This window comes from Zootoca vivipara, chromosome 1 (genome assembly GCF_963506605.1).
Source record: "Zootoca vivipara chromosome 1, rZooViv1.1, whole genome shotgun sequence".
NCBI lineage: Eukaryota > Metazoa > Chordata > Lepidosauria > Squamata > Lacertidae > Zootoca > Zootoca vivipara.
This window is the reverse complement of record NC_083276.1, coordinates 126,695,104-126,721,554: the sequence shown is the minus strand read 5'-3', so window position 1 is coordinate 126,721,554 and position 26,451 is coordinate 126,695,104. Positions and strand designations below refer to the sequence as shown.

Here is a 26,451-nt window from a genome sequence, read left to right as displayed (position 1 = left end):
GATGGCAACAGGGAAAATGAAAGAAGCAAAAGTGAGCATTAAGCTACACATAGCCACACTTAACAGTTTTTAAAGTCATAATCACAAATATATTGTGCTCAAAGTCTTCCTCTTGACTCAGCTGCATGTTCATACAGTTATGGCAACCACACTTCAAGTGTTGGGTATGGGGGCCATCACTGTAACTCTGATGTACAAGCAGCAAGGAGGAAAGTTCCCAAAGTAAATATGTGTTGTACATGTGTATGGGAAACCTCTGGATTATAGTACTTAATCAATAATGTTACACAGAGCAGACTAATATGCAGATATTCTATTTCAATCACACATTTCTCTCCTCTGTATCTGTGATATGATTAGCCACATATCTCTTCTAATTAAAAGCACTCTCTAACAATTTGCTGTTGTTTAAAAAAAATCCTAAGTAGGGTCAGTTCACCCATAATTTAGCAAGTCAGATTGTATTCCAGTCATGCGGAAATAGGACAAGACATTTTCATTTGCATTAGATAGATTTCAACTGTTAATAGTGGGGGGCAGAATGGCATTGAGAGATGTAAACAATAGCAGAATATCTATGAAGACAGAGATACGATAGCTAGAAATCGCAGTCAGACTCTTAGAACCAAGTTAAGCTTTATACCACACCATCAAGACAAAAATACTGAGTAATGAGGGGGGAAGTCCTTGAATCTATTTGCAGGCATTCATTGAACATCTGGACTTTCTAGTAGCCAGAGTTTTTTTTAGTTCTGTGAATTTTAGTAACAGAAGCAACTAGGCCTTGTGAACGACTTAAGAGTACCTCATCGTCAGCATTTTATTTCTAGGCCACCTTTCCATAGACAAAACCATGCTCAAGGTGGCTTACAACATGACAAGGTTTACATAAGTACAAGCATAATAAATAGAACATATCGAAAAGCACACAACCAAATTGAAACAACTTCCACATAAATCACAATAAGATCAAAAAATAAAGATGCAAAATTTAGTACCAATAACAACAACAATCCTCAACAAAATACCCTAAGCAATACCAGAGCCCAATAATCTGTTCAGCAGCGTTTGTAGCTGGAGTCAGTCAGGGCTCTGCCCTCCTACGCCAGGTTGGAAAAGGCCAGCAAGGTGGGAGCAGGTCTTCCAGAACTCGCAGCCAAGATGGTCACTGGCCTCTTCTGCAGCCTCCATATTTGTAGTTGGAGACATCTAAAAGCAGCTTCAGCACCAGAAATGTTTGTAGCTTCCTTACGCCCTGATGAATTGGCACGGGTTTGGGCCAGTTGCTGAACTTGAGAGGACAACTTCCAACACTATTTCACTATTTTTCAGTTCATGTTTTAAAAGTATGTAGGGTAGTGAACAAGTGAAATGGCATCAGTCCCAGTGCTAAAGATAGGGGGGGAACCAACCATCTCCATTGTTAGAACTGTCTGCTTACTCCTCCTCTTTGTGGCCTCATAGTTTCCAATCTGTAAGGGGAACCAGTCTTATGCCATGACAGCCAGGTCTCAAGGAACTCCCCAAGGCTGGCGTGCAAGACATGTTGATTCTTCCTCTAAAATCTTGCTCCTCTATTCTTTAAAGTTTATCACTGATTTCTGCTCTCCACCAACAAATAATGTTTTTCACCTCACATTAGCTAACTGGCACGTGATTACCCTGATCATCTTTGGGTCCCCTTTGGAAAATCAGTGTGACATCGGCTGCTTTCCAATCCTGTGCAATGGAGGTCATTTTTTACGGAAAGTTTGCTTCTTCTTTTTTAGAAAATAGTTTCATATTGAGTCATTTTCTTTATAAACTCTCGGGTAGGTGTCATCTCGGCCCAGTGACTTGCCCATTTTTACTTCTCAACAGAACCTAAAACCTCATCACTTGTCACTTCTGTTTGATTCAAGACTTCAGACACATTTCCCGAAAAAGTCAGTTCAGGAGCAGGAATCTGCCCTATATCTTCTGCAGTGAAGACAGACACAACTAAATCATTTAATTTCTCTGCAGTCTCCCTAGCCTCCTGCTTCTCATGTACTTAAAGTATTTTAGTTATCCTTAATGTTTTTAGCAGTATGTACCTCAAATTCTTTTCTTCTTCTTTATTTTCCTAGCTGTCAACTTACATTGGTTTCAACAGAGTTTGTGCTCCTCTTTCATCTCCCTCAATTTCTGAAAGTAAACCTTTTTGGCTTTTTATAGCTTTCTTCTCTGTTCATTAATCATGCTGGCATCGTCTTGGATTTAGTGGTTCTGTTCCTAATCTGTGATATATATTCCAGCTAAGCTTCTATCATCATGGTTTTTAAAAGCTTCCAAGCATCTTGGGGAGAGATTTGACCCTCTTGACTCTCCCTTTCAACAATATTCTAAATATTCTTCTCGCTCTTGAGGAGTTTTGCCTTTTGAAATTGAATACTGCTGTGTTGCCCACGTTCCACACTGCAGTTGCTGTTCCCAATTGGTTTTACCCAGTCCTCCAGAGCAGAGAAAACGCAGGGGCAAGAGAGGGAAGGGAAGTTCCTCTGCACACAGAAAACCCATTCCCTGCATTCAATAATTTTGTTGAATAGAAACCTAAGTCTAGGTTTGTCTCTGGCTAGTTCCATGGGAAAGTTAATTGGGAAAGGAGTACGACAAGGCTGTATATTGTCTCCCTGCTTGTTTAACTTATATGCAGAATTCAACATGCGAAAGGCTGGACTGGATGAATCCCAAACTGGAATTAAGATTGCCAGAAGAAATATCAACAACCTCAGATATGTAGATGACACAACCTTGATGGCAGAAAGTGAGGAGGAATTAAAGAACCTTTTAATGAGGGTGAAAGAGGAGAGCGCAAAATATGATCTGAAGCTCAACATCCAAAAAAACTAAGATCATGGCCACTGGTCCCATCACCTCCTGGTAAATAGATCAATCATATCCATTCTTAAGGAAATCAGCCCTGAGTGCTCACTGGAAGGCTGAAGCTGAGGCTCCAATACTTTGGCCACCTCATGAGAAGAGAAGACTCCCTGGAAAAATCCCTGATGTTGGGAAAGATTGAGGGCACAAGGAGAAGGGGACGACAGAGGACGAGATGGTTGGACAGTGTTCTCAAAGCCACTAACATGAGTTTGACCAAACTGCGGGAGGCAGTGCAAGACAGGAGTGCCTGGTGTGCTCTGGTCCATGGGGTCACGAAGAGTCGGACACGACTAAATGACCAAACAACAACAACAAGTTCCATGGCCAACTGTTCTAAGGCATAGAGATTTAGGATATCTGGCATTTTCTCTCTCTTTGTTTGGAAAAAACAACAACCCACAAGTCCAGTTTTGGGTGACACAACAAATAGGACTGTTTCATCTGTGATTTCAAGGATTTCCCAGCTATATTCTTCTATTGAGATGCCAGGGAGCTATTATGTAGTCCATTGACTAGAATCACAAGGACACTTTTGGTAAAAGCAATACACAACCAAAAGAGCTACATTTAAAACACTACTCACAAAACATGATCTCTACCAGTAAGGCAAGGTCCCTTTCAAACTATAGCACTTCCCAGAACTTTTTGCAACACTGGGAGCTGCCTTGTGAAATTCCAGTGTTTATATACACATACAGGTCTCCCTTTTTGCCTATTGCACACATATATTATTATTATTATTTATTGAATTTATATTCCACCCTATACCTGCACAAGACACATGAGCTGTAGACCAGCAATGTATCTCCGGGATCCTCTCCAGAGTTTACCATTTCTCACACGCCAATTTGATCTTTCTCACTATTACAAATAGGTTCTGCTTACTTTCATACATGCCTTTACAAATATGAATGAACAACACTTGAGAGTTACCGTCTCGAGTTCTGACTCCAGAACATGCAAGGAGGAATGGAGGGAGAGGGAGAGAAAATGGGCCAGTGGCAAGGTCAACCAGATGGCACTGTTGTGTCCCTGTGCATGGAGTGTGTTTGCAAGAAATATTCAACAAGAAATATTCAATAATAAATATTCACTAAAAGTATGAGGAGAAAGACAAAACAAGGGTGCAGACTTTCAAGTTCCACTTCCTGTTTATTTACAATGGCTGACTTCCTACCAAATGGGAATTCAAGCTTTAAAAACGTCTATGCCATTTTGATTCCCCATGTTCTACAGTTCTCAATCTAATAAGTATTAAATGCATTGGGGGGGGGGGATAATTTAACTATGCCAATGAGCAGCTGAAACAATAACATAGCAACATATATATTGTCTATTTTCCTAAGTCTGCTTCCAACTTTCCAGCTAAGAGACAATAAAATCATGTGGCAACTCGTATCAAAAGCAGTCTTTCACACGGCAGCTACAGTTTATCTTTAAGACACCGGTGTACCACTAATATTTTGTAGACAGAAGCTGTATCCTTGACCCACACTATTTATGCTGACAGGTACAAATGGAATACATAAAGTCAAGGACAAAGGAAACAGACAGAAATAAACAAAATAGGCAATGATAAATGGCATAAAATAATTAATTTATCGCTCAGACCTATAAGCATAAAGTGCCACTAGGGGGGAGTGGAAATTATTTGCATTAAACAGCCCTAGAGTCTAGAAAACTATTGTATTAAACTATACTTCCTTGGTCTTCACACACACACACACGAAAGATTAACACCATACTAAAATATGGTCCATGGGGTCACGAAGAGTTGGACATGACTAAATGATTAAACAACAACAAAATATGGAGACAAGGTCTAAATTATTTCTTCCCTAAGCAAAATGTATTAATCTGTTTTATTTTTATTTTATTTTTTCATTTACTGGGAGCCGCCCAGGGTGGCTGGGGCAACCTAGTCAGATTGGTAGATGATGATGATGTTCTAGAATTTTATCAGCCACTTATGCCAAGGATTCTTGCTGTTTTAGCAACTCGACAGGTACTAGTCAGTAAGCACTACAGAATTTTCTTCATGCCATCAGCATCCAATGAATATATATACAGTGGTACCTCTGTTTATGAACACAATTGGTTCCGGAAGTCTGTTCATAAACTGAAGCGTTCATAAACTGAAGCGAACTTTCCCATTGAAAGTAATGGAAAGTGGATTAATCTGTTCCAGACGGTCCACGGAGTACTTCAACTGAAGCGTTCATAAACTGAAGCAAACTTTCCCATTGAAAGTAATGGAAAGTGGATTAATCCGTTCCAGATGGGTCCACGGAGTACTCAACCTGAAGTGTATTTAACCCGAAGCATGGGTGTAATTGGTTCCGGAAGTCTATTCATAAACTGAAGTGTTCATAAACTGAAGCGAACTTTCTCATTGAAAGTAATGGAAAGTGAATTAATCCGTTCCAGATGGAACGGATTAATCCGTTCCAGATGGTCCGCGGCGTTCATAAACTGAAAATTCGTAAACCGAGGTGTTCATAAACTGAGGTTCCACTGTATTCCTATGTACTATGTTTCCACAATCATGTAGAATTGTGGAAAACATCCTCAGATTCTGGTATTGGCTGTGTAATTCAGCTTCTTAAGAATGCCATCTTTAATTTTAGTTTACATCAGTAATTTCCACTTCTTATGGTCTCAGATAGGCTTTGTGAGCAGCATGCTGAGATTTCAGAAGCTAGGGCATTTGCTAACTTAAGAAACCAGTGCCTTGCACATGGCTCTCATGCTTTCTTCTAAAACAACAGAAATAGTGGAAAAAATTGTGTATACTGTAAGAGAAATTACAGAAAATATGTCCAATTGGCACAGTATTGTTATTAAAATATTATAGCATTTTATTTAGTTATTTAAAGCATTAATCAATTATTACAAGGCGGTTTAAAAAAAAAAACCTAAAGCAAGTACACATGTAAAGTAGCACACAGGCCTGAATGCCTAGAAGACAACAAAGTTGGTGCTAAGTGCCCCTCCCTAGGAACAGTTTATCACAGCTGTGGCATCAATATAAAAAAGGGAAAAAAGCCCTCTCTTTTGTTGTTTCATCTGTAAAAGATATGGAGTTTGGAATAATGCATTAGTCAATGACGTTAGCAAGTTGACAGGCTGATAAGAATAGGAGATTCTTCTTATTCTTCCAAGTCTGTTTTTATCAGTGTGCGCAAACCCAGAAGATGGCAAATGCACCCCCAGAACTGAAGAAACAGTTGCCTACCTCTCATCCAAGATAATTACCAATCTAAAAATGTATACGCACATACCCAGTCTCAAAGCGGAGGGCGTCACTTCAATCTCTCCTCTGATTGGCTGAAATGCAGCCAGCTGGGCAGCTACATCCGTCTCGAAAGCATTGGGGCTGTTTCCATTCGTCAAGCTAGCACTGGGGTCCTCAGAGTTGGAGACTGACTCTTGCTCGTCGTACACAGCAATCAACTGCAAAACGAAATATTACTTTATGAAACTTTTGTAACGAGAAGGTGCTCCCCTCATGCATACACAACTCATTACAACTTGGATCCAAAGAACTCTATGTGCATGGTGACATGATGATTTTCTAACCTAGCAGCTCAAAAGCATGTCAGAGTGCAAGTAGATAAATACGTACCGCTCCGGTGGGAAGCTAAACGGCATTTCCGTGCGCTGCTCTGGTTTCGCCAGAAGCGGCTTAGTCATGCTGGCCACATGACACGGAAAAACTGGCTGCGGACAAATGCCGGCTCCCTTGGCCGGTAAAGCGAGATGAGCGCCATTTACCTTCCCGTCGGAGCGGTACCGATTTATCTACTTGGACTTTGACGTGCTTTTGAACTGCTAGGTTGGCAGGAGCTGGGACCGAGCAACAGGAGCTCACACCATCATGGGGATTCGAACCACCGACCTTCCGATTGGCAAGCCCAAGAAGCTCAGTGGTTTAGACCACAACGCCACCCGCGTCCCTATTATTTGTTTTACACATTGTTTAATTGCAGTTTTAATGCAAATATTATCTCCCACCCTAGAACCTTTTGCTGTAACCCAGATAGAAAAAAAAAAGTATTAAACAAGCATCTGGGAAAGGCACAGATTAGTCGCCCCTGTATTTTAAAACATAAAAACTGGCCCCTTGAACTAAGCCTCAAAATGAACCGGCGAGAAGTGCAGATAAAAAGCTGTCCTATATCTCAAGGTATATTGTAAAACAGAGAAAAATATGTGAAGAACAAATGTAAAGGGTTCACCTTACGGTACCCAAAAGGTAAACAGAAAGAATCATTCTACAAATAAATAGTTCTGAACAGGTAGGAGGAATCTATAAGCAGGCCACCAAAGCATAATCAATGTTGTTCTGGTGTTTTGTTTTGTTTTGTTTTGTTTAACAGGGCATGAACACAGAGTGAAGGCGACAAGAATGGGAACATATTCACATTTGAGGCAAAATAACAAAGGTATGTGGGGAAAACAAATTGGGGGGTGGGAGAGGAAGCTTCTAGAAATGACAGTGGGAGCCCATACAGACGGTAAAGATAATAATCGTATAGCACTTTGATACAATGGATGGTGGATAACTGAGGGAATTGAGGTGGCTAACACCCAGAAAGCAGAATATAAAAAAGGGGGGCAGGGAAATGTCAAAGGCACAGAGGAAAGGTCATCGAAGGCAAGCACATGTGTAAACAGAGTAGACTGGGGAAGGATTGTAAATGAAATCAGATTTATTACAGAAAAGAAAATAAAAGTGGAGGGGGGCTGAAGAGGTCACTGAAATAAGAAGCTGAAATAAGAAACAGCTATGTAGAAACTGCCATCTGAAAAGAACTGGACCACACAATATGTTATTTGTGTGTTAAGAAATAGAGTACCTTCTAAATAAAAAAAATCATCATATCTACGCATGCTGCATTGGGAGAAAACAAATACAGCAAAATAGAGAAGATGGCCCAGATAATATTCTGTTAAAAAAAATAAAATTATGGAGAACAAAGAAGACTACAAGTAGTAGAAATAGCAGCTGGTTTTTTTTATTGCATGGTGGTGCAGCGATAGACAAAAGTACTATATCTAAAGCAGCAATGGTCAATGATAATGAAACTAAACGGTCAACAATGCAGCCTAATATATATTGGTATTATGAAGCAGGTGTTTTACTCTCAATGGCTTATAAAAAGATTAAGGTAACCCTGACCGTTATAGAAGAAAGTAAATACTTTGGACCCGTGTAAGAATTAGCAGTGACAATTAGAAAGAAAGAAAAAAAACTTTGGCTCTTAAAAATAAAACAACCAAACAGGGATGTTCTCCCATGATAATTCCTGCCACAGCTTTGCCAAGTTTGATTTATATTGGGATATTAGTGGGAAAGAGCACTGTGTCTTCAATTCAATATTACAATACAGTGGTACCTCAGTTTATGAACACAATTGGTTCCGGAAGTCTGTTCATAAACTGAAGCGTTCATAAACTGAAGCGAACTTTCCCACTAAAAGTAATGGAAAGTGGATTAATCCGTTCCAGATGGGTCCACGGCATTCGTAAACCGAAAATTCGTAAACCGAGGTGTTCATAAACAGAGGTTCCACTGTAGTGTATGTTGGTGAGAACTTCCAGAAATGCTTTATTATTTGATCATGGAACAGCTGTCAGGCTGTCTGTTTTTCTTCTTATATATTTTTTGTAATAGCTTTTGCTTATACATAAATAAAATGTTTTTTAAAAAAACAACAACAACAGGGAAAGTTGCAAGAAACATAATAATGCAATAGACACCTGCCGGAGGATATGGGATCAATAGAAACCTTAAGAGAACATGGGGAATTTCCACAATAGCATCCATCATGGAAGATGGAAACTGTTTTTAGCAAGCACCGAAAAGAGCACAGTGCAAGGGACCTGCCTGATATCAATAGGCAGGATGTTCCGAACTGTGGGTGCTTCCACACCAAAATATTGATTTCTTCCAAATGCAGAATGGATATTATGTAGCACCTGTAATTCCCCTTATCAAAGCGGCTGAGTGGGCAGATATGAAGGTAAGGTGACCTGGCTGGTAAACTGGTCCCAAGTTGTTAAGGGATTTATATACCAACAGTAAAACCTTGAACATAGCACAGTAGCAAATAGGCAACCAGAGAATCAGTAGACCATCCGAATATTCTGACTGAATAGTCTTCAAAACTACTCCCCACAAATGCTCCAAACTAAAAGTCAACGGATAAATTCAAGTAGCGCATCTTTTAGATGGTAACATGGGTAGCTACATGTAAGAGGGTGCTTCATGTTTGAATGTTCTTCATGGAAAAATAACTCCCCACACATAGAAAACTAACATGCAAGAGCCGAGTTCAGCCTAGTCATCTCCTTGGTATGCTATTTTTCTATATGATGTGAGGTTGCCCAATCCCCAAATGGGGGGGGGGTTATGAAATAATGTTATCCCCAACGTGAGGGAAAGCACTTCCATGATTATGCTGAGTGTAAAAACTGACCCCCCCCAAAGCAAATATTTGGACGTTTGAAAGACTTAGGTCTGTTGTTTTATCAAAACCTGTACTTGGCCCTATCAAACCACCTTAGGGAAACAAGGGCCAGTTCAAACATGATCTTCGTGGTTGTTGCAATAATGGTTTTCCAGTGCTGAGAATCCACACACATGGAATTGTGTTTGAACTTCTTCCTATTTGCAAGGTCAGTTCTGTACAGCATTAGCACCAAGGTCTCTCTGAAAGGCACATACTGTACTGCAACCATCCACACACAGGATTTCAAATGTTGATCCCCGCACAGGGAAAAACCTTTAGGTGACAAGCATAGAACTGACAAATACATTTGGGCTCTTCTTTAGTCTAGATTTAGTGCGAACTCAAGTGAAGTGCAATGAGAGAACATTCAAAAACTACTACAGTGGTACTTCTGGTTGCGGGCGGGATCCATTCTGGAGGTCCGGTCGGATACCGAGGTTTCCGCAACCTAAGGACCGCTTCTGCGCATGCGGCAAAACCCGGTAAAATACTTCCAGGTTTGCCGCGTGCGCATCCCGAAGTTTACATAACCAGAGGGTTACATAAATGGAGGTTTGACTGTTAATAGCAAATAACCTAAGGAGACATGGCTTAGCTGCAGGCAAGTGAACTAAGTGTCCTAACAGCTTCCCCAGAATCATGGAAGTGATAATGTAGTTTAATATAATTTGCGAACTTATCATTATGCTACAGTAGCATCTCTTGGCTAACTTGGAATTGCTAATTTAAAAGAATTACAACTCGTGTAAAGAAATTAAAATGAATTTCAAGATAGTGAAGATTTACCAACTGTATTTATTCAAGGCGCAGCAGAAGGAGCATATTTAATGCAGGGGTTCTTTCACTTCCATTCTTTGAAACAAGAATTCATCACAGACAAACACACTCAGAACTACGTGGTGCCGGTTTTGTGCATGCCACTTTTAGCAAATGCAGCAGGAGCTTAGGTGGGAATCCCAAAACAACCATTTCCTAACACCGTGTCTCCAATGATGTTCATCACCACACGCCAGAGAACAACTTTTAAGTGTTTACCAGCAGTGCCTTCCCTGCTCCCACCTGGGCCAGTTATTAGGGGCTTGTAGAAATGACATGGAAAATATAGCCTCTAGGAAAAGGGGTCAAAGGTGGCTATTGTTGTCTGGATCATATTTAACCCAATTTTTTCCCCTAAACAAAAGAAGTACACAAGTTTTGATACCAAAAGCCTCTATGTCCCTACACAGTGTAAAATCTATGTAATCACAAGGGAAACACTACTGTTAAGTGGTAGATTTCCTCCCCCCCCACTTGCCTCATTATGTTCCACCCCCCCCCCCCAAACACACATATTCCACTGGTTGTAGCCTAGGATCTCATATTCAGAGACTGTAAAAAACATGGCTGAGAATGGTCAATGCCTGTTAGCAAGGGCATCACAATTCAATGCCAGACCAAGTTAATATGGGGTTAGACCAAAGGTTTCATTTCCCAAACTCTTAACCCTGTTTAATAAACGTGTCTCTCACATGCTCTCCATCTCCGACACAAAATGACTTTCTTTTCCTTTCCTTTTCTATTTTTCAATTTTCCATGTCAACCACTGCGTAGAGGAGGGGGTCGGCAAACCAAGGCCCCTGGGCCGGATCAGGCCCGCCTGGGTCCTGGATCTGGCCCGTGCCGCGAAGCCGGAACCCGCCACGAAGCCAGAGAGCAGAGCAAACGAGCTCACAATGCCTACCCACGAGAAGCAGAAGGCGGAGGCAGTAGCTGCTGGGAAGGTAATCTGCTGGGAAGGTAAGGCTGGGGCTGGGGTGGGGCTGGGGGTGGGGAGGAGGACTACTTGCCCCCCTCGCCTATTCTTCCAGCTCCCCCCCCCCCGTGCCGCTTCTCCGGCCCACCACAAGGTCTGAGGGACAGTGGACCGGCCCACGGCTAAAAAAATTTGCCAGCCCCTGGCGTAGAGTCATGTCTGCAATGGTGCCAAGGCTAGCCTGGATAAGCTTTAAAACCAGGGCTTCCAACTGGTTTGCAAACTAGGTTTAAACATATGACCTGTGTGCATGCAGACATAACCTTACTGCATGGGCTAGTGCTAAAAAGTAAGGGAGGGTGATTTGCATGGGGAGGAGGGAGCCCATTGCCCAATAGTTTGCCCCCACTCTTTCTCACTAAGAGAACAGAAAATATTCTATATTCACCCGTTGGAAGGAACAAGGCCTAAAATGGTTTTCTGGGTTATTACGTTGTTAAACAGTAGGATGCAAGAAAGTGGGAGGGGGACCTTTCTGTGTACCGTGGCTTTCGTGCCTCCCACTGCACCCCCTCAAAAGTAGTTTCTGCAGGTGGAAAGACCTTCTGGAATGGCACAGGTCTGCAACGGGAGGGCAGACCTGGAAGAAATTGGGTGTGTGTGTGTGTGTTGCAAGGGGGAATCCCTGGATCCCAGTTACTTCAGCTAAATTAAAACGGAATGCAATGTTTACATGCGCAAATTTAACTCTCTTCGGATGTTTGTATAAGCCAAGAAGAGAAAGGTAGGAGTGCTGTTTCATTACATTTAAAATACTTCTGTAACATCTCATTCTCTTTGTCACTTTGAAGATCTATGTCACAATGATACACTAGGCTTAGGAAAAAAACAGAGCAAAAAGACAAATATTTAAGGAAATCCATTTGCCCAGGGCAAGGAAACAATGTGGAATAAGGAACTGGGTGGAAAAATAAGGAAAGAAAGAAGCAAGGGGGGGGTGAAATTTAACGGCTCAAAAGAAATTGACATTTTTGGGTCTCCTACTCATTTATAATTTGGTTGTAGAAAGGGTGTCAGCTCACGTTCACAAAGACATATTTTAGTAGCATCCACATGCATGATAATTAGGGCGGTAACATTCTGCCCCCCTTCAAATAAAGCATGCATACTTTTGGCAGGTCTCTTGCCATCCAATTTAAGTTCTGCGTGGTGTTTATTTTTATTTAACATCACCACCCTGCCACTCCTCATAAAAAGAGCTAAAGGCAAACAGCAACATCAAACTGCAAAGCAACAATGTAAAACATCAGTTGCAAAACATCATTAACGCACATTAACAAATGCAGCTGTAGAAAAGAAACACCAAGAGCAGCAGCGAGCGTTGTTATTCCAAATAAGCAGGCTGTTAAAAGCTATACAACTCGAACAATCACCTGCAAGCCACAGAAGATACCCAATTACGACCAACAGGTGTAGTGCAACTGCTTTAGGACAAAGTGCACAGGTGTACCAGAGTTGCCTTTTTAAGTTTTCCCCTGGCAATCCAAAGCACCTTTTTTGAGGCACACCAAGCATCACCTGTCACAACATCCTTAGCCTGTAAAATTGTGGTAGTGGCTGGGCTGAGTTTTTCACTGACTGGAAGAGACATAATCCATTGCAACTCCCATCATTCCTGACGACTGGCCATGCTAGCTGGGGCTAATGGACAGTTCTAGGAACATAATAATAATAATAATAATAATAATAATAATAATAATAATAATAATTTATACCCCGCCCATCTGGCTGGGTTTACCCAGCCACTCTGGGCGGCTTCCAACAGAAAAATGAAATAAAACAACCCATTAAACATTAAAAGCCTCCCTAAACAGTGCTGCCTTCAGATGTCTTCTAAAAATCTGGTAGCTGTTGTTCTCTTTGACACCTGATGGGAGGGTGTTCCACAGGGTGGGTGCCACTACCGAAAAGGCCATCTGCCTGGTTCCCTGTAACTTGGCTTCGCGCAACGAGGGAACCACCAGAAGGCCCTCGGTACTGAACCTCAGTGTCCGGGCAGAACGATGGGGGTGGAGACACTCCTTCAGGTATACTGGACCGAGGCCATTTAGGGCTTTAAAGGTCAGCACCAACACTTTGAACTGTGCTCGGAAACGTACTGGGAGCCAATGTAGATCTTTCAACATTACTACAATAGACTGCAGGCTTAACATGAGTCAACAGTGTGAAACAGTAGCAACAAAAAAAGAGCTAGTGCTATTCTAGGCTGCATCAACAGAAGACTAGTGTCCAGGTTGAAGGACGTAATAAAACAAAGGTAAAGGACCCCTGACAGTTAAGTCCAGTCGCGAACAACTCTGGGGTTGCACCGCTCATTTCGCTTTACTGGCCAAGGGAGCTGACGTTTGTCCGCAGACAGTTTTTCCCATTGAGTTTACATTTGTCACGTCTATTAGTTCGCCTTCTGCTATCAAAATCTCCTCCTATTCAGTATTCATGAAAATAATTGCCCACGTGGCAATTTAATCAAGTTTAAGGAGAACATTTTGGATGCCCCAAGAGTCTCTTGGTTAAATGAAATTTCGCTGTATTTACTCACAGGTGAAATAAATGCAGCATAAGCGTAAGAAGGTAAACAGAATGCATGCATGCACACACACACACACACACGCACACACACACACACAGCCTTAAGGACCAGAGGAAATCTTAATATACGCCTTGAGAAACAAATATTTAAAAATAACAAAGTTGTGGATTCCTGGATAAAAACAGTACTATTCAGCTTTAGGAGTGCAGCCCAGTGGGCTAGCCATCAAATCATAGGATTGTGGGGAGTTGGAAGGGGCGATGGTGCTCATACCCCCCTCTGGCACATGTGCCATAGGTTCACCACCACTGGGATGGGGCAAGACAGATTTTAAGGAACACTATTGAGCACTCTGAATCAGATTGAAACTTGTATCAAGCTTCTGCGAAGAGGCAAGGAGACTATAAATGGTCAGTTGAGACAAGTACCAGTAAGTCATAAAAGCAAAAAAAGCATGTCAGTCTCATGTACAACCCTAAACCCTCAACATGAAAATGGTGAAGAATATACACGGCATGGAAGATTTAACCAAGCTCTGCGAAACTACTAAATGTAATTAAAACACTGAAGTTTCAGCATTTCAGCAAATTGGGGTGGGGGGTGGGGATTAGCACCTTTAAGTGGAGAGAGAGGGAAACAGTTGTGTTTTAAAGCATTTATATAATTGTAACTGAAGGCAATTAGTTTGTATCAATTGTATACGATTTCAAACATTTTGTAAGCACTTGATTTTCCTTTTATAAATGTGGAACCAGATTAGCACTTTCAATTAGGTTAGAGAGGTAAGATTCTTCTTAATCTCTTCCTGAGTATGCTAAAAACAACGACAACAACACATGACTACACTAATTTAGTATTACTTAAGTGGAGCCAAAGAGATACTTCTTTTCCTTCCCCAATCTCTGAAGCTTGGAGAGGGAGGAAAGATGCTGTCAATGAGGGGGGGAAACCCACAACTGAAACCTACATGCAATTAAATTCATCAGTTTTCAAGTACTGCCAGGTTAAGAATCATTTAAAGAAATAAATATATTCTTTTTTTATTTTTTTAACAACATATTAGATAATTGAAGAGGGTGCATTGGAAGACGGAATGCACAAGTCTTGCCATATTTCTAGAGTTTCTCCAGTGAAAAGACTGATTGATCTATTCAGCCCCGTGAAGACCACTACTGTAAGCAAGGTATTATTCAAAACCATGCCAGGAACCCCATGTCTTTTTCTGATGCAGATGTACTACAGCTCCTATTATCTCTTGCTACTGACCATGCTGACCGATGGGAGTTATAGACCAACATCTCTAGAAGACCACAGGTTTCCTATCACTTTTAGTTTTTAATTGTAACTTGGAACAAGACATAAAATCCCTGTTTTTATTAAGTGATCAAATGCTCCCCCCACTTTTTATTTTTGCTTTTTTCAAAGACAACAAATAAAAACTGCTTGCACATCTTAAACATGCAATGAACTGCTTAAAGACAACATTTCCTCATATTCGTAACCTGCTTTTCTATTAAAAATAGTGAAAGCAGTCCACAACTCGATAAAGCTCATAAAAATCGCACTAATAATAATAATAATATTTATTAATAATAATAATAATAATAATAATACCCCTCCCATCTGGCTGGGTTTCCCCAGCCACTCTGGGCGGCTTCCAACTTGATTAAAGATTAAAAGCCTCACTGAACAGGGCTGCCTTCAGATGTCTTCTCAAAACCTGATAGCTGTTTTTCTCTTTGACATCTGATGGGAGGGTGTTCCACAGGGCGGGTGCCACTACCGAGAAGGCCCTCTGCCTGGTTCCCTGCAACTTGGCTTCTCGCAACGAGGGAACTGCCAGAAGGCCCTCGGCGCTGGACCTCAGTGTCCGGGCAGAATGATGGGGGTAGAGACGCTCCTTCAGGTATACTGGACCGAGGCCATTTAGAGCTTTAAAGGTCAGCACCAACACTTTTAATTGTGCTCGGAAACATACTGGGAGGCAATGTAGATCTTTCAAGACCGGTGTTATGTGGTCTCGGCGGCCGCTCCAAATAATTAAAATAACAGGAATCTTAAAGGCAGCCAGACCAAGCCAGCAAACAATCTCAGAAGGATAACTCTTACTCACTCCGTAGTTTCAACACAGTTTAAAACATATTCCCAAAAGGTTTCCTGGAATAAATGCATCTTCACTGTCCACTGAACAGAGGGAAAGAGGGAGCCAGCTCCTTTGGGTCCCTCAATTTGGCAATCATCTAGCAAATTACATCTACCTTTCAAGCTGCTGTATATTTTTGTTGCAGGCCTCCAGTGTGTATATCACACTGGGACCACTACAGAAAATGGCGAATTCATGTTCTTGTATGTGCTCTGAAAGATTTGGGTTTGCTCCTTTCAAGTTTACTTTCCCACACAGTTAAAAGCAACACATGTCACATTACAGTGGGACCTTGGTTCTCAAACACCTTGGGACTCAAACAACTTGGAACCCAAACACTGCCAACCTGGAAGTAAGTGTTCCGGTTTGCGAACTTTTTTCAGAAGCCGAATGTGCTCTGTTTGTAGTGTTACACTGACAGTTTGAGTGCCACACTTCTGTTTGGAGTGTTACGCTGAGGTCTGTCTGTTTTTGCTATTTATTTTGCGTTTTTGTGGCTCTCCTTTTCTTTTCTTTTTTTGGTGACTGTGTGGAACCCAGTTCAGGTACTGATTGATTGTGTGGCTGCAGTACATTGTTCATCGCTTTCATTTTATGGATCAATGGTCTCGTTAGATAGTAAAATTCATGTCAAATTGCTGTTTTGGGGATTGTTATTAAAGTCTGGAACGGATTAACCCATTTTGCATTACTTTCTATGGGAAAGCGTGCCTTGGTTTTGGAATACTTTGGTTTTGCAACAGACTTCCGGAACAGACGAAGTTTCAGAACCAAGGTACCACTGTATTCTAGCTCTCGGGTCTACCAAGGGAGGTTGTAGCAAAGCAGCTTGTTTATGCAAACCAAACAGCAAAGCATCATGTGCTCTATATACAAATCTTGCATCAATTCGTTGGGCTACAGCAGGAAGGAGTATTTGGAGAAAATTGCATCCTTTCTTCCTCCAACAGGAGCATCAAGGAGGTAGAGTTCTGTTCACTGGACTTCTACATTCAATCCCTCAATTTATTTTCTCAAGAATCAATTGTTTTCAATATGCTGCTTCATATTATTTGTTGCAATATTTCATTTCATTTCTACTTTGTGATGAGAAGCTGCATAACTTGAAATACAACGTTCAAGGCTGTGCATCTATGAGAAAATAAGATGCATGGGATTTGCTTCTAGTGTAACATGTACATATATTACAGTGTGGCTACTCTTTCAAACCTTTGTGCGCAAGCATGCATTCAACTGCTAAGATTTTAACATTTGAGATTTATTCTTATACAAGCTGGGGGATGAAACAAAGAGAACCTTATCAGGCTGAAATAAATACACCAAAAGGCCATTTCTCTTTTTGTGCTTGGCAAGATTCATGTTCAACATTATTCGTAGACCCATTTCATTCTTTTCAGCTATAAACAAGACTCTCCTGAGTTTTGAATGATAAGAAATGCCCTTATTTCTTCCATTTGTCCAAACATGACGCACAACAAGGAAGACTACAAACTTCAATTGAATTTTAGCTCTATTTCTGAACCTGCAGAATACCAACAGGAAAGACTAAAAGAAAAAGACTTCTCCGTTTTTCGAATTAAGATGATATTATGTAGAACCGTAACCATCTTTTTAAACAAGTCATAGAATCGTAGAATTGGAGAGTTGCAAGGGACCCCAGTTATCATCTAGTCCAACCCCCTGCAATGCAGGAATCTCAGCTAAAGCATCCATGACAAATGGCCATCCAAGATCTGCTTAAAAACCTCCAAGAAAGGAGAGTCCACAACCTCCTGAGGGAGACTGTTGCACTGTTGAACAGCTCTTTACTGTCAAAAAGTTTTTCCATATGTCTAGTAACAGGTAGGTAGCCATGTTGGTCTGCCATATCTGAAGAAGTGTGCATGCACACAAAAGCTCATACCAATGACAAACTGAGTTGGTCTCTAAGGTGCTACTGGAAGGAATCCCCCCCCATATGTTTAGTCGGAATCTCCTTTCTTGCAACTTGAAGCCATTGGTTCGAGTAATACCCTCCAGAGCAGGAGAAACCATGACAGCCCTTTAGATACTTGAAGATGGCTAGCATATCTCCTCTCAGTCTCCTCTTTTCCAGGCTAACCATGCCCAGCTCCTTCAAGCACTCCTCGTAAGGCTTAGATTCCAGGCCCTTGAGCATCCTGAGTTGCCCTCCTATGCACATGTTCCAGCTTGTCAACATCCTTCTGAAATTGTGGTGCCCAGAACTGGACACAGTATTCCAAGTGTGGTCCAACCAAAGCAGAATAGAGTGGTACTATGACTTCCCTTGATCTGGACACTATGCTTCTGTTAATGCAACCTAGAATAGTGTTAGCATTAATCACATGTATATATCAAGCTGGCCCAGGGGTTAAGAGCTTAAATAATGAAATGAAATAAGATCAGAAATAACATGACAACAACAACAACAACAACAACAACAACAACAACAACAACAACAACAACAACAACAACAACTGTATTGTGCAAACCAGGCAAGCATTAAGCCAAACTATATCTTAGCAGGTCTGCCTGAACAGGTACTGCTCACAAGCACTTTGCTTCCCTATGCAGAACGAGTTCTACTTTTTCAACATTACCATTAGAGGGTGCACGTTAAGAGGAGCTAAGTACCAGTACGTTTAGGGGAAATGCAATCCATGCAGAAGAAACCTTTAAAAACGTGCATGATTTAAAGTAGTTCATATTCATTTCCCTCTACAGCCAAAAAAAAAAAAAAACACAAAAAAAATTGTTTCAAAAATGTGATTAAAATCCCAGAGAGATTTCTATTTCTTTCTGTAGCGAGAAACAGAAAGAAAAGTATCCTTAGTCAATCTGAGAATGTATTTTATGCAAACCGTCTCTCAAAAATATTTCCTGGGAAACTTTCCTTCAGGAATACAGCAGATACGGGTCATCCATAATATATACTATATTGAAACTGCACATAGGGGGAAATAGAGATAAGAATAGATAGAATCAAAATTATATGTAGTCTAATAATGGAAATTATAGAAAGTAGTGCAAGTAACATGTAAATAATAAGAGAAGCAACATGTTATTGTTTGGAAGTGGATTTTAAATTATAAGGGGAATATTCTTATATATCTGTTGATTAAGGTCTAAATTATTGTTTATTGATTTATTTGTATATAAGATCTGGGCGGATTTGTTATAATTGGATATTTTCTTTTTTGATTTCTGTATATTATATATTGGCCGATTTATTTTGATTTAACTTTAATTTCTTTTCTGTATTTGTTTTTAAAAATAAAAATTAAATAAAGTTTTTTTATCAAAAAATAATAATATTGAAACTGCTACAGCGTACCGATATTTAGGGAATTTTTAATATTAGTGCAGAGCAATCTCCTGAACGCATGCGATGTTGAAAGAAAGCTGCAAAACTATTCAAAAAGTGAAAAAATAATTTCCATTTAAGTTGTCAAATATGTACAGATCCTCTTTTTGGAGCAAAATCACATTACCAGCCCACTCACAAGACGCCCGGCAGTAAATATAGGCATATTACATTTCAACAATTGCACACACATCTAAAACTGAGAAGAAAAGTTAATTCTTTCATGTTTTGACCACACAGAAAGAATCCCTCTCGTCGACAATGGAGCGCTAATGAACCAGCACTGATTGCTGTTTCCATTTTTTTAAAAGAGGTATTCACAAATCTGATAAATAAAACGCAGCGGAGCTTGGGTAAAGATCACCAGTTGAACCTCACTTATCTATTGCACATCTGCCACACCGCATTATTTTACTGTTCAAGCGTCAATTTTGCATTTCAATGCAGCAGCAGCAGCAACGCCATCAGATTAATGCCCAAGACATTTCAGCTGTGTGGCACATAAGTGAGTGGACGCACAGGAATATTATGCACGGTCTGCATCATTGACACTAAGCAAAGGAAATGTGATTAGTACCAAATTGCATGTGACAGGGGAATCGGAAAGCTGTCAAACACAATGACATGGATTCAGTATTTAGAAGGTAGAATGGGGAAAATAAAGGGAGCTGGCCAACCTGGCACAGAGACAGCAATAACACACAGCCGCTATGATAAATTAATTCATTTACTTATGAAAAATTAGAGGCTTCCACACGCAACTCTCATTTATAATCCTGTCAATCAGGCTAAGTAAATAAAAAGCCCATAAGATTCAACATACTGCACATGAGCAAGGGAGGAATATGGGTTTTTTTTGCATTTAATTTTAGACTAATTTAAAAATAAAAAACACCAACTCACTATATTGGGCCTTTTTAATATAGTTACTAATGCAAAGATATATCATTTTTAAAAAATTTATTTTGCTGAATAGCACTAGTTCTATTTTTATAACCAGAAGATTGTGGAAATTAAACACCTGGTATCCATATACAGCGGAACCTCAGGTTGCGGACGTAATCCATGACAGAGGGACGCCCGCAACCCGCAGCATTCGTAACCTGCAATGCTGCATCTGCGCGCACGCGTGTGACGCAATTTGGTGCTTCTGCGCATCCCGGAAGTAACCCTTTCCGGTACTTCCAGGCTGCTCATTTACTTGGGGTGGTGGTGTTCCTATTCCAGTGTGTTAAAACTCCAACTTTTGACCACTGGTCTGTTGCCTTGGACATCATACCAAAATTTTCCATTTCAGTTGCTAAAAACCCTCTTCCTTTTTCATTTACTGGATGTCAATTGACAAAACTGAAAGTTAGCTTAACCAACGTGTGTGTGTGTGTGTGTGTGCGTGTGTGTGCGTGCGTGCACGCGCGTCCATGCGCGCACACATGCATGTGCTCTTCTCAAATGAGAAATAACCTTCTTTGTTTAACACACATATATGGCAATGAGACTTGGTCTGAGGCATAGCAAATCTAATCATTGCCTTAGAGAGCAGAAATAGCTGAGAAAGAAACATTTAAGACAGGCATCCCCAAACTCTGCCCTCCAGATGTTTTGGGACTACAATCCCCATCATCCCTGAGACCACTGGTCCTGTTAGCTAGGGATGATGGGAGTTGTAGTCCCAAAACATCTGGAGGGCCGAATTTGGGGATGCCTGATTTACGATGATGAAACCAGTTATCATTCAATGCTTATTTTTTTCATAGGAGAGTTCCTTTTCACTTTACAATCATATTCAGTACTATTATTCCTCTATAATTATCTCTATGTTAAGAGCATTTTAGAACCAGCATTATGTAAGTTTTGTTGTATTTTACTATTGAAAGTGTCCTTTGACACGCCCTAAGACTACTAATTGTTCCTAGCCCTTTAAGAAATGGGGCTCCATTTGGTATACAAGCCAAGAATAAGAAACACCCTTTAGCAGTCTGAATAATGGAGACATACCATCACAACCAGGAGAGCTTTTGCAGCACTTTTCAAAGAGCAATGATATTTCTCAGCCCTTTAACATTAACATTTTCCTTCTGAGGAAACAGATATTTTCCAGTGAAACCAGTAACTTAGCCGGCACCTCGACAAGGTTATTTCATTTAGAGGTTATTTTGGGAGACTTATTTCTTTTCTACACTAAGTTTCTTTTGGAATATTTAAATCTATTATTTGTCTTTGAGGAATTATTAGTTGAGTTTTTTCACCTTACCTATATCTCATTTCAGGGAGTTATCATGGCACAGTTTTGGTTTTTCCCTGGTTATTTTTTCATAGGTGGCATACTGCAAGCAGACAAACTCCCTTGGATGGCTTGCCATGCCATCACATTCTTGTCCACACACAATATAGTTACATAGTTATATATAAAGGTAAAGGTAAAGGACCCCTGGGCAGTTAAGTCCAGTCAAAGGTGACTGGGGTTATGGCACTCATCTTGTTTTCAGGCTGAGGGAGCCGGCGTTTGTCCACAGACAGCTTTCTGGGTCATATGGCCAGTATGACTCAACCGCTTCTGGCACAACGGGACACCGTGATGGAAGCCAGAGTGCACGGAAACACCGTTTACCTTTCCGTTGCAGCGGTAGCTAATTTATCTCACCCCGTCAAATGAACATTGTAGTGGTTTAAATATACAAAGCACAAAACATACTTTCACAAGGTATGAAGACCTTATAAGACCTTTAGAAGTTCATAAATATAATTTCTCACAACTCCTTTCTTCTTTGTGGTTGAAATAATATAATGTTGTAGCAACTGGGTTTAAGGACAAGCATTAAGAGATGAAGAACATCTGAGGAAAGTTTGAGGTAAGGGTTTGAAAACTGACAATTCTGGTATGCACGGCAATGCATTTTAAATCCATGTGAGATGGGCCAGAGCACAACATTTGTTAATTTTTAAAGCGCAGGCTATTTACTGAGACTGAACACACCAATCAAGCATAATCATTGTTTATAATAATTTTAGAAGTTGTTGTGAGAAACACATTTTCACAAGCTGATTATGTATATTTTTAAAATATATATGTTTGCTGATATTTTTGTTTCCTAGGTGTTTTTGCTGTACTGTAATTCATGTTCCTAGTTTGAAAACCATTGTAAATGGTATTTCAGGTCTATTACATGCTTGTTTTAGATAGTGTTTTTAAACAGAGGGTGGGATTCAACATTGTGCTCTTCCAAATGTTCCGTCTGTGTAAAGCAGGCATAGGCAACCTTGGCTCTCCAGATGTTTTGGAACTACAACTCCCATGATCCCTAGCTAACAGGGCCAGTGGTCAGGGATCATGGGAGTTGTAGTTCCAAAACATCTGGAGAGCCAAGGTTGCCAATGCCTGGTGCAAAGCACTGCAGCTTGGCAAATGGAATGATCCCTGCTCTCCATCCCCCACTTGATTTTTCTAGGGGTAAATCGTTTTCTGGATTCCTCATACCTTTGGGCTCAAGGAACTAGTTTCCTGTTCAATGTCTGTCACTTTACTTGAAAAAATTTCAACGTTCCACAAGAAATCAAAAATTTCACAATGTGTATTCCAGGGCCGGAGCCCGATGCCGCCATCTTGGTCTGCCGCTGCAGGGGAACGGGAGGCAGGGGGTTGAGGGGGGGAGAGAGAGCGCATGTGTGTGTACGTCCCGCCTCTTCGTCCAGTCCCTGTGTCCGTGGGGCACATGCGCATTAGCGCGGACACAGGGACACAGGGACTGAACGCAGAGACACAGGGACTTTATTACATAGGATACTTTTTATTAAAATTTCCAAATAAACAAAAAACCACCTTTTTAAACTATTCCATCTTATATTCCCCTCTCATTTCCAATTTCGCTCTGCCGAGCTGTGACTTCCCTCCCTCCCTTCATTCGGCTTTCTTGTTCCCTCTTATCTTGCAGTTATTTTATACTAACATAAATAAATTAAATTTGTAGGATTTATTTCTGTCCTGCAAGTGTCTTTAAACTTCTACAGTTCTTCTCTATGTAATCAATAAATTTACTCCAGTCCCCTTGGAACTTTGCATCTCCTTGGTTTTGGATCCCACAGGTCAACTTTGCTAGTTCTGCATAGTCAAACATTTTCGTCCACCACTCCTCAATGTGATTTCCATTTTGGGGCTAGTAATGTCCTCGCTGCTGTTGTGGCATACATAAATAATCTCTTATCACCCTTTGCTATCTCCTCTCCCATTAGTCCCAATAAAAAAGCTTCAGGTTTTTTGGGGGGAAAGTATACTTAAACATCTTTTTCAACTCATTATATTTCATTTCCCAAAATCCTTTTACTTTCTCGCATGTCCACCACAAATGATAAAAGTCACCATCTTCCACCTTACATTTCCAGCATGTTTTGCTACCCATTCTATACATTTTTTTTGCTAATTTTACTGGTGTTAGGTACCATCTATACATCATTTTCATTACATTTTCTTTCAAGGCGGTACATGCAGTAAATTTCATTCCAAAGTTTCAACCACGCATCATGCTCAATATTGTACCCAAAATCTCTTGCCCATCTTATCATCACATCTTTTGTCATTTCATCTTTTGCAATGCATCACATTATTAGCAGGGAGGGTGACTGGTGGCACTATAGAACAAAAGCGTTGGGCACCTATGAGCAGTGCCGGATTTACGAAGAAGCTAAACAAATTATAGCTTAGGGCCCCACTCTCTTGGGGGGCCCTCCAAAATTAAAGAAATAAAACTGGATGTACATTTCCAAAATATAAGATAAAAAAACAAAGAAAATAAAACCTACATCCAGCAACAGTGTTTTGTGTTGTGTTGGCTCCTATTTGTTAATGTGCAAATGGCTTTAGATAGCTATTAGGTCCATAAATTACCATATAGCATATATTCAACACAAAAAACAGCGACAATTTGTTGTTGACAAAGTACAGATTTAGGTTTGATGAGGCCCCAAGCTACTGAAGGTAATGGGGCCCTTTATATGTCCAGCTGTCCTTTGTCAACAACATATTGCCACTGTTTTTTGTGTTGAATATATGCTATATGGTAATTTATGGACCTAATAGGTATCTAAAGCCATTTGCACATGACAAAATATGTATTTTATCAGGGAGCAAGCGGGGCCCATTACTTATTCTTAAGTAAGTGCGAGTGATTGTTCTTCCATTCTTTACTGGCAGGTTCTCTTTTTTAACATTTTTTTTCTTTACTCTTGCAAGATTTCCCCCTCGACTTTCAACTTCACAGTTAGCTAAGGGCTAACGAAGGGTTACTTCCATGTTATTTAGTGTGCTCTTCCTACTTGTGTATTTTACTCTCCTTTGAGAGATAAAGACTAGGTTGTTGTGTTGCTGCTGTTTTTATAAAAGGAATAAAGTTGATGAAATGGAATAAATTGATTAAAATGGATTGATTAAAACTGATTTTGAAAGCACTTAATTTGATGGTAAGTAGCTACCCCAAATCAACTGATGTAGTGATTATTTGGTTCTGATGACTTCCTGGATGAATTTTATGCAGTTTAGCTTTTGAAATTGAACTGTTTGTTGTTTAGCCCCAAGCGACCGCAGTTGATTATAACAGAAGGGGCTCCATCCTGCAGAATCCTCAAAAGCAGGGGTGGCCAACTCCCAAGAGACTGTGATCTACTCAGAGAGTTAAAAACTGGCAGTGATCTACCCCCTTTTTTGGGGTTCCAGGCACATTGGGGGGGGGGGTCAGGTCAAAGTTGTTGAGTTTTCAGGGAGGAGGTAAAATGTTGAGCTTTTTAAAGGGGAGCCGCAGTTGTTCAGCTTCTGTGGGGGGAGCCAATGATCTACCAGGGATCTACTGCAGATGTCCAGTGATCTACCAGTAGATCACAATCTACCTGTTGGACATGCCTGCTCAAAAGCAAGAGGCTTTTGGGAGAGGCACCACATACCATTCAGCCCATCTTGAAAACAAAACCTTACAGCTCCTTCTGAAGCGAACGCAAAAGAAACAGGAATAAGCTGGGAAAACGACAAAACCCAACAAAGCTTCAGAGGTCAGGTCTAATGAGCAGAGCAGCTCACTCTCAGTGGTCTTCCTCCACGGAAACCAGTTGCTGAGACTGAAAGCCCCCACCTCCCCACAGCCGCTCCCTCCTCACCATTGCTTTCCCCAAGCAATCAGAGACTGTTCGTGCGTGCAGCAAACCTCTCCTCCACCCTTTTCATGCTGCTTTTGGTTCTGGGAAACAAGAGGGGAGGCGCAGCAGGAGGGGGGGGAGATACCTGTGACTCTTCATCAGCCTGACTCATATCAGTCTCTAGTCTAGGCCTCCCTCCTCTCCTGCTTCTGCTTCTGTCTCTGATTCTGGACTTCTCTCCGTCACAGACTCTCCCAGCTCACTAAGATCTGTTACCTCTTCAGCTTCCGACACCTCTCCCAGCCTTCCTCTCTGACCACTCATCACTGTCCCACTCACCAGGCTCTGAGCCTTCTTCCCTTGGTGGTTCTCCAGCTGGTTCCTCCCACCATTCCTCTGCATCCAACCAGTCGACAACAGGTACCCATGGAGGTGGGGGAAGGTTGCCCAGGCAACCAAGCAGGAGTGGCAGTAGCAGCTAAAAGGACCCTGCCTAAATAAACTAAAGAAAACTGGGCAAAAAAAATCAAGGTATTCTACCGTTCAGCTGTTTTAGGAGGACAAAGGGCCTACAAAAGTCCCAAGCTCTGGTGTTGTCGTTCAATTAAACCTGTTGGTGAGGGAAGCATCCTTAAAGAATCTGCCTCACAGTCAGGCATCAGGAAGAGCAGACTTTATTGAACTGCTCATTTTTAAATGGCCAGGTGCCATCAATGCAGACATAATGGAGATTATAATCCTATACTGCCACCACTGGGGAAAGGGTCACATTGCAACCAAATAACTCTGCTGCCACCACAGGCCAAACACAGGTAGTACAACATCAACTCTACTACACTGATCCCTACAGATGAAACAATGTAGACCAGTGCTACAACAACAAAATGCAGGACTGCCAAACTACCATCTTTTTCGTATCTGAAGAAGTGTGCATGCACACGAAAGCTCATACCAAAATAAAAACTTAGTTGGTATTTAAGGTGCTACTGAAGGAATTTTTTTATTTTACTTCAATCCAGACCAACACGGCTACCTACCTGTAACCATCTTTTTCCATGTATAAGATGTCCCCATGTATATGATGCC

General features: G+C 40.9%; 1 protein-coding gene across 2 annotated transcripts in view; it reads right to left on the bottom strand.

Moving 5' to 3' along the window:
* PARD3B (par-3 family cell polarity regulator beta) overlaps window positions 1-26,451 on the bottom strand; it is a 539,269-nt gene that overhangs the window by 419,337 nt on the left and 93,481 nt on the right. For both annotated transcript variants that reach the window (XM_060281957.1, XM_060281959.1), the window contains exon 3: window positions 6,186-6,357. In XM_060281957.1, coding sequence (XP_060137940.1) covers window positions 6,186-6,357 — 172 coding nt within the window. The remainder of the gene's footprint in view (window positions 1-6,185; window positions 6,358-26,451) is intronic.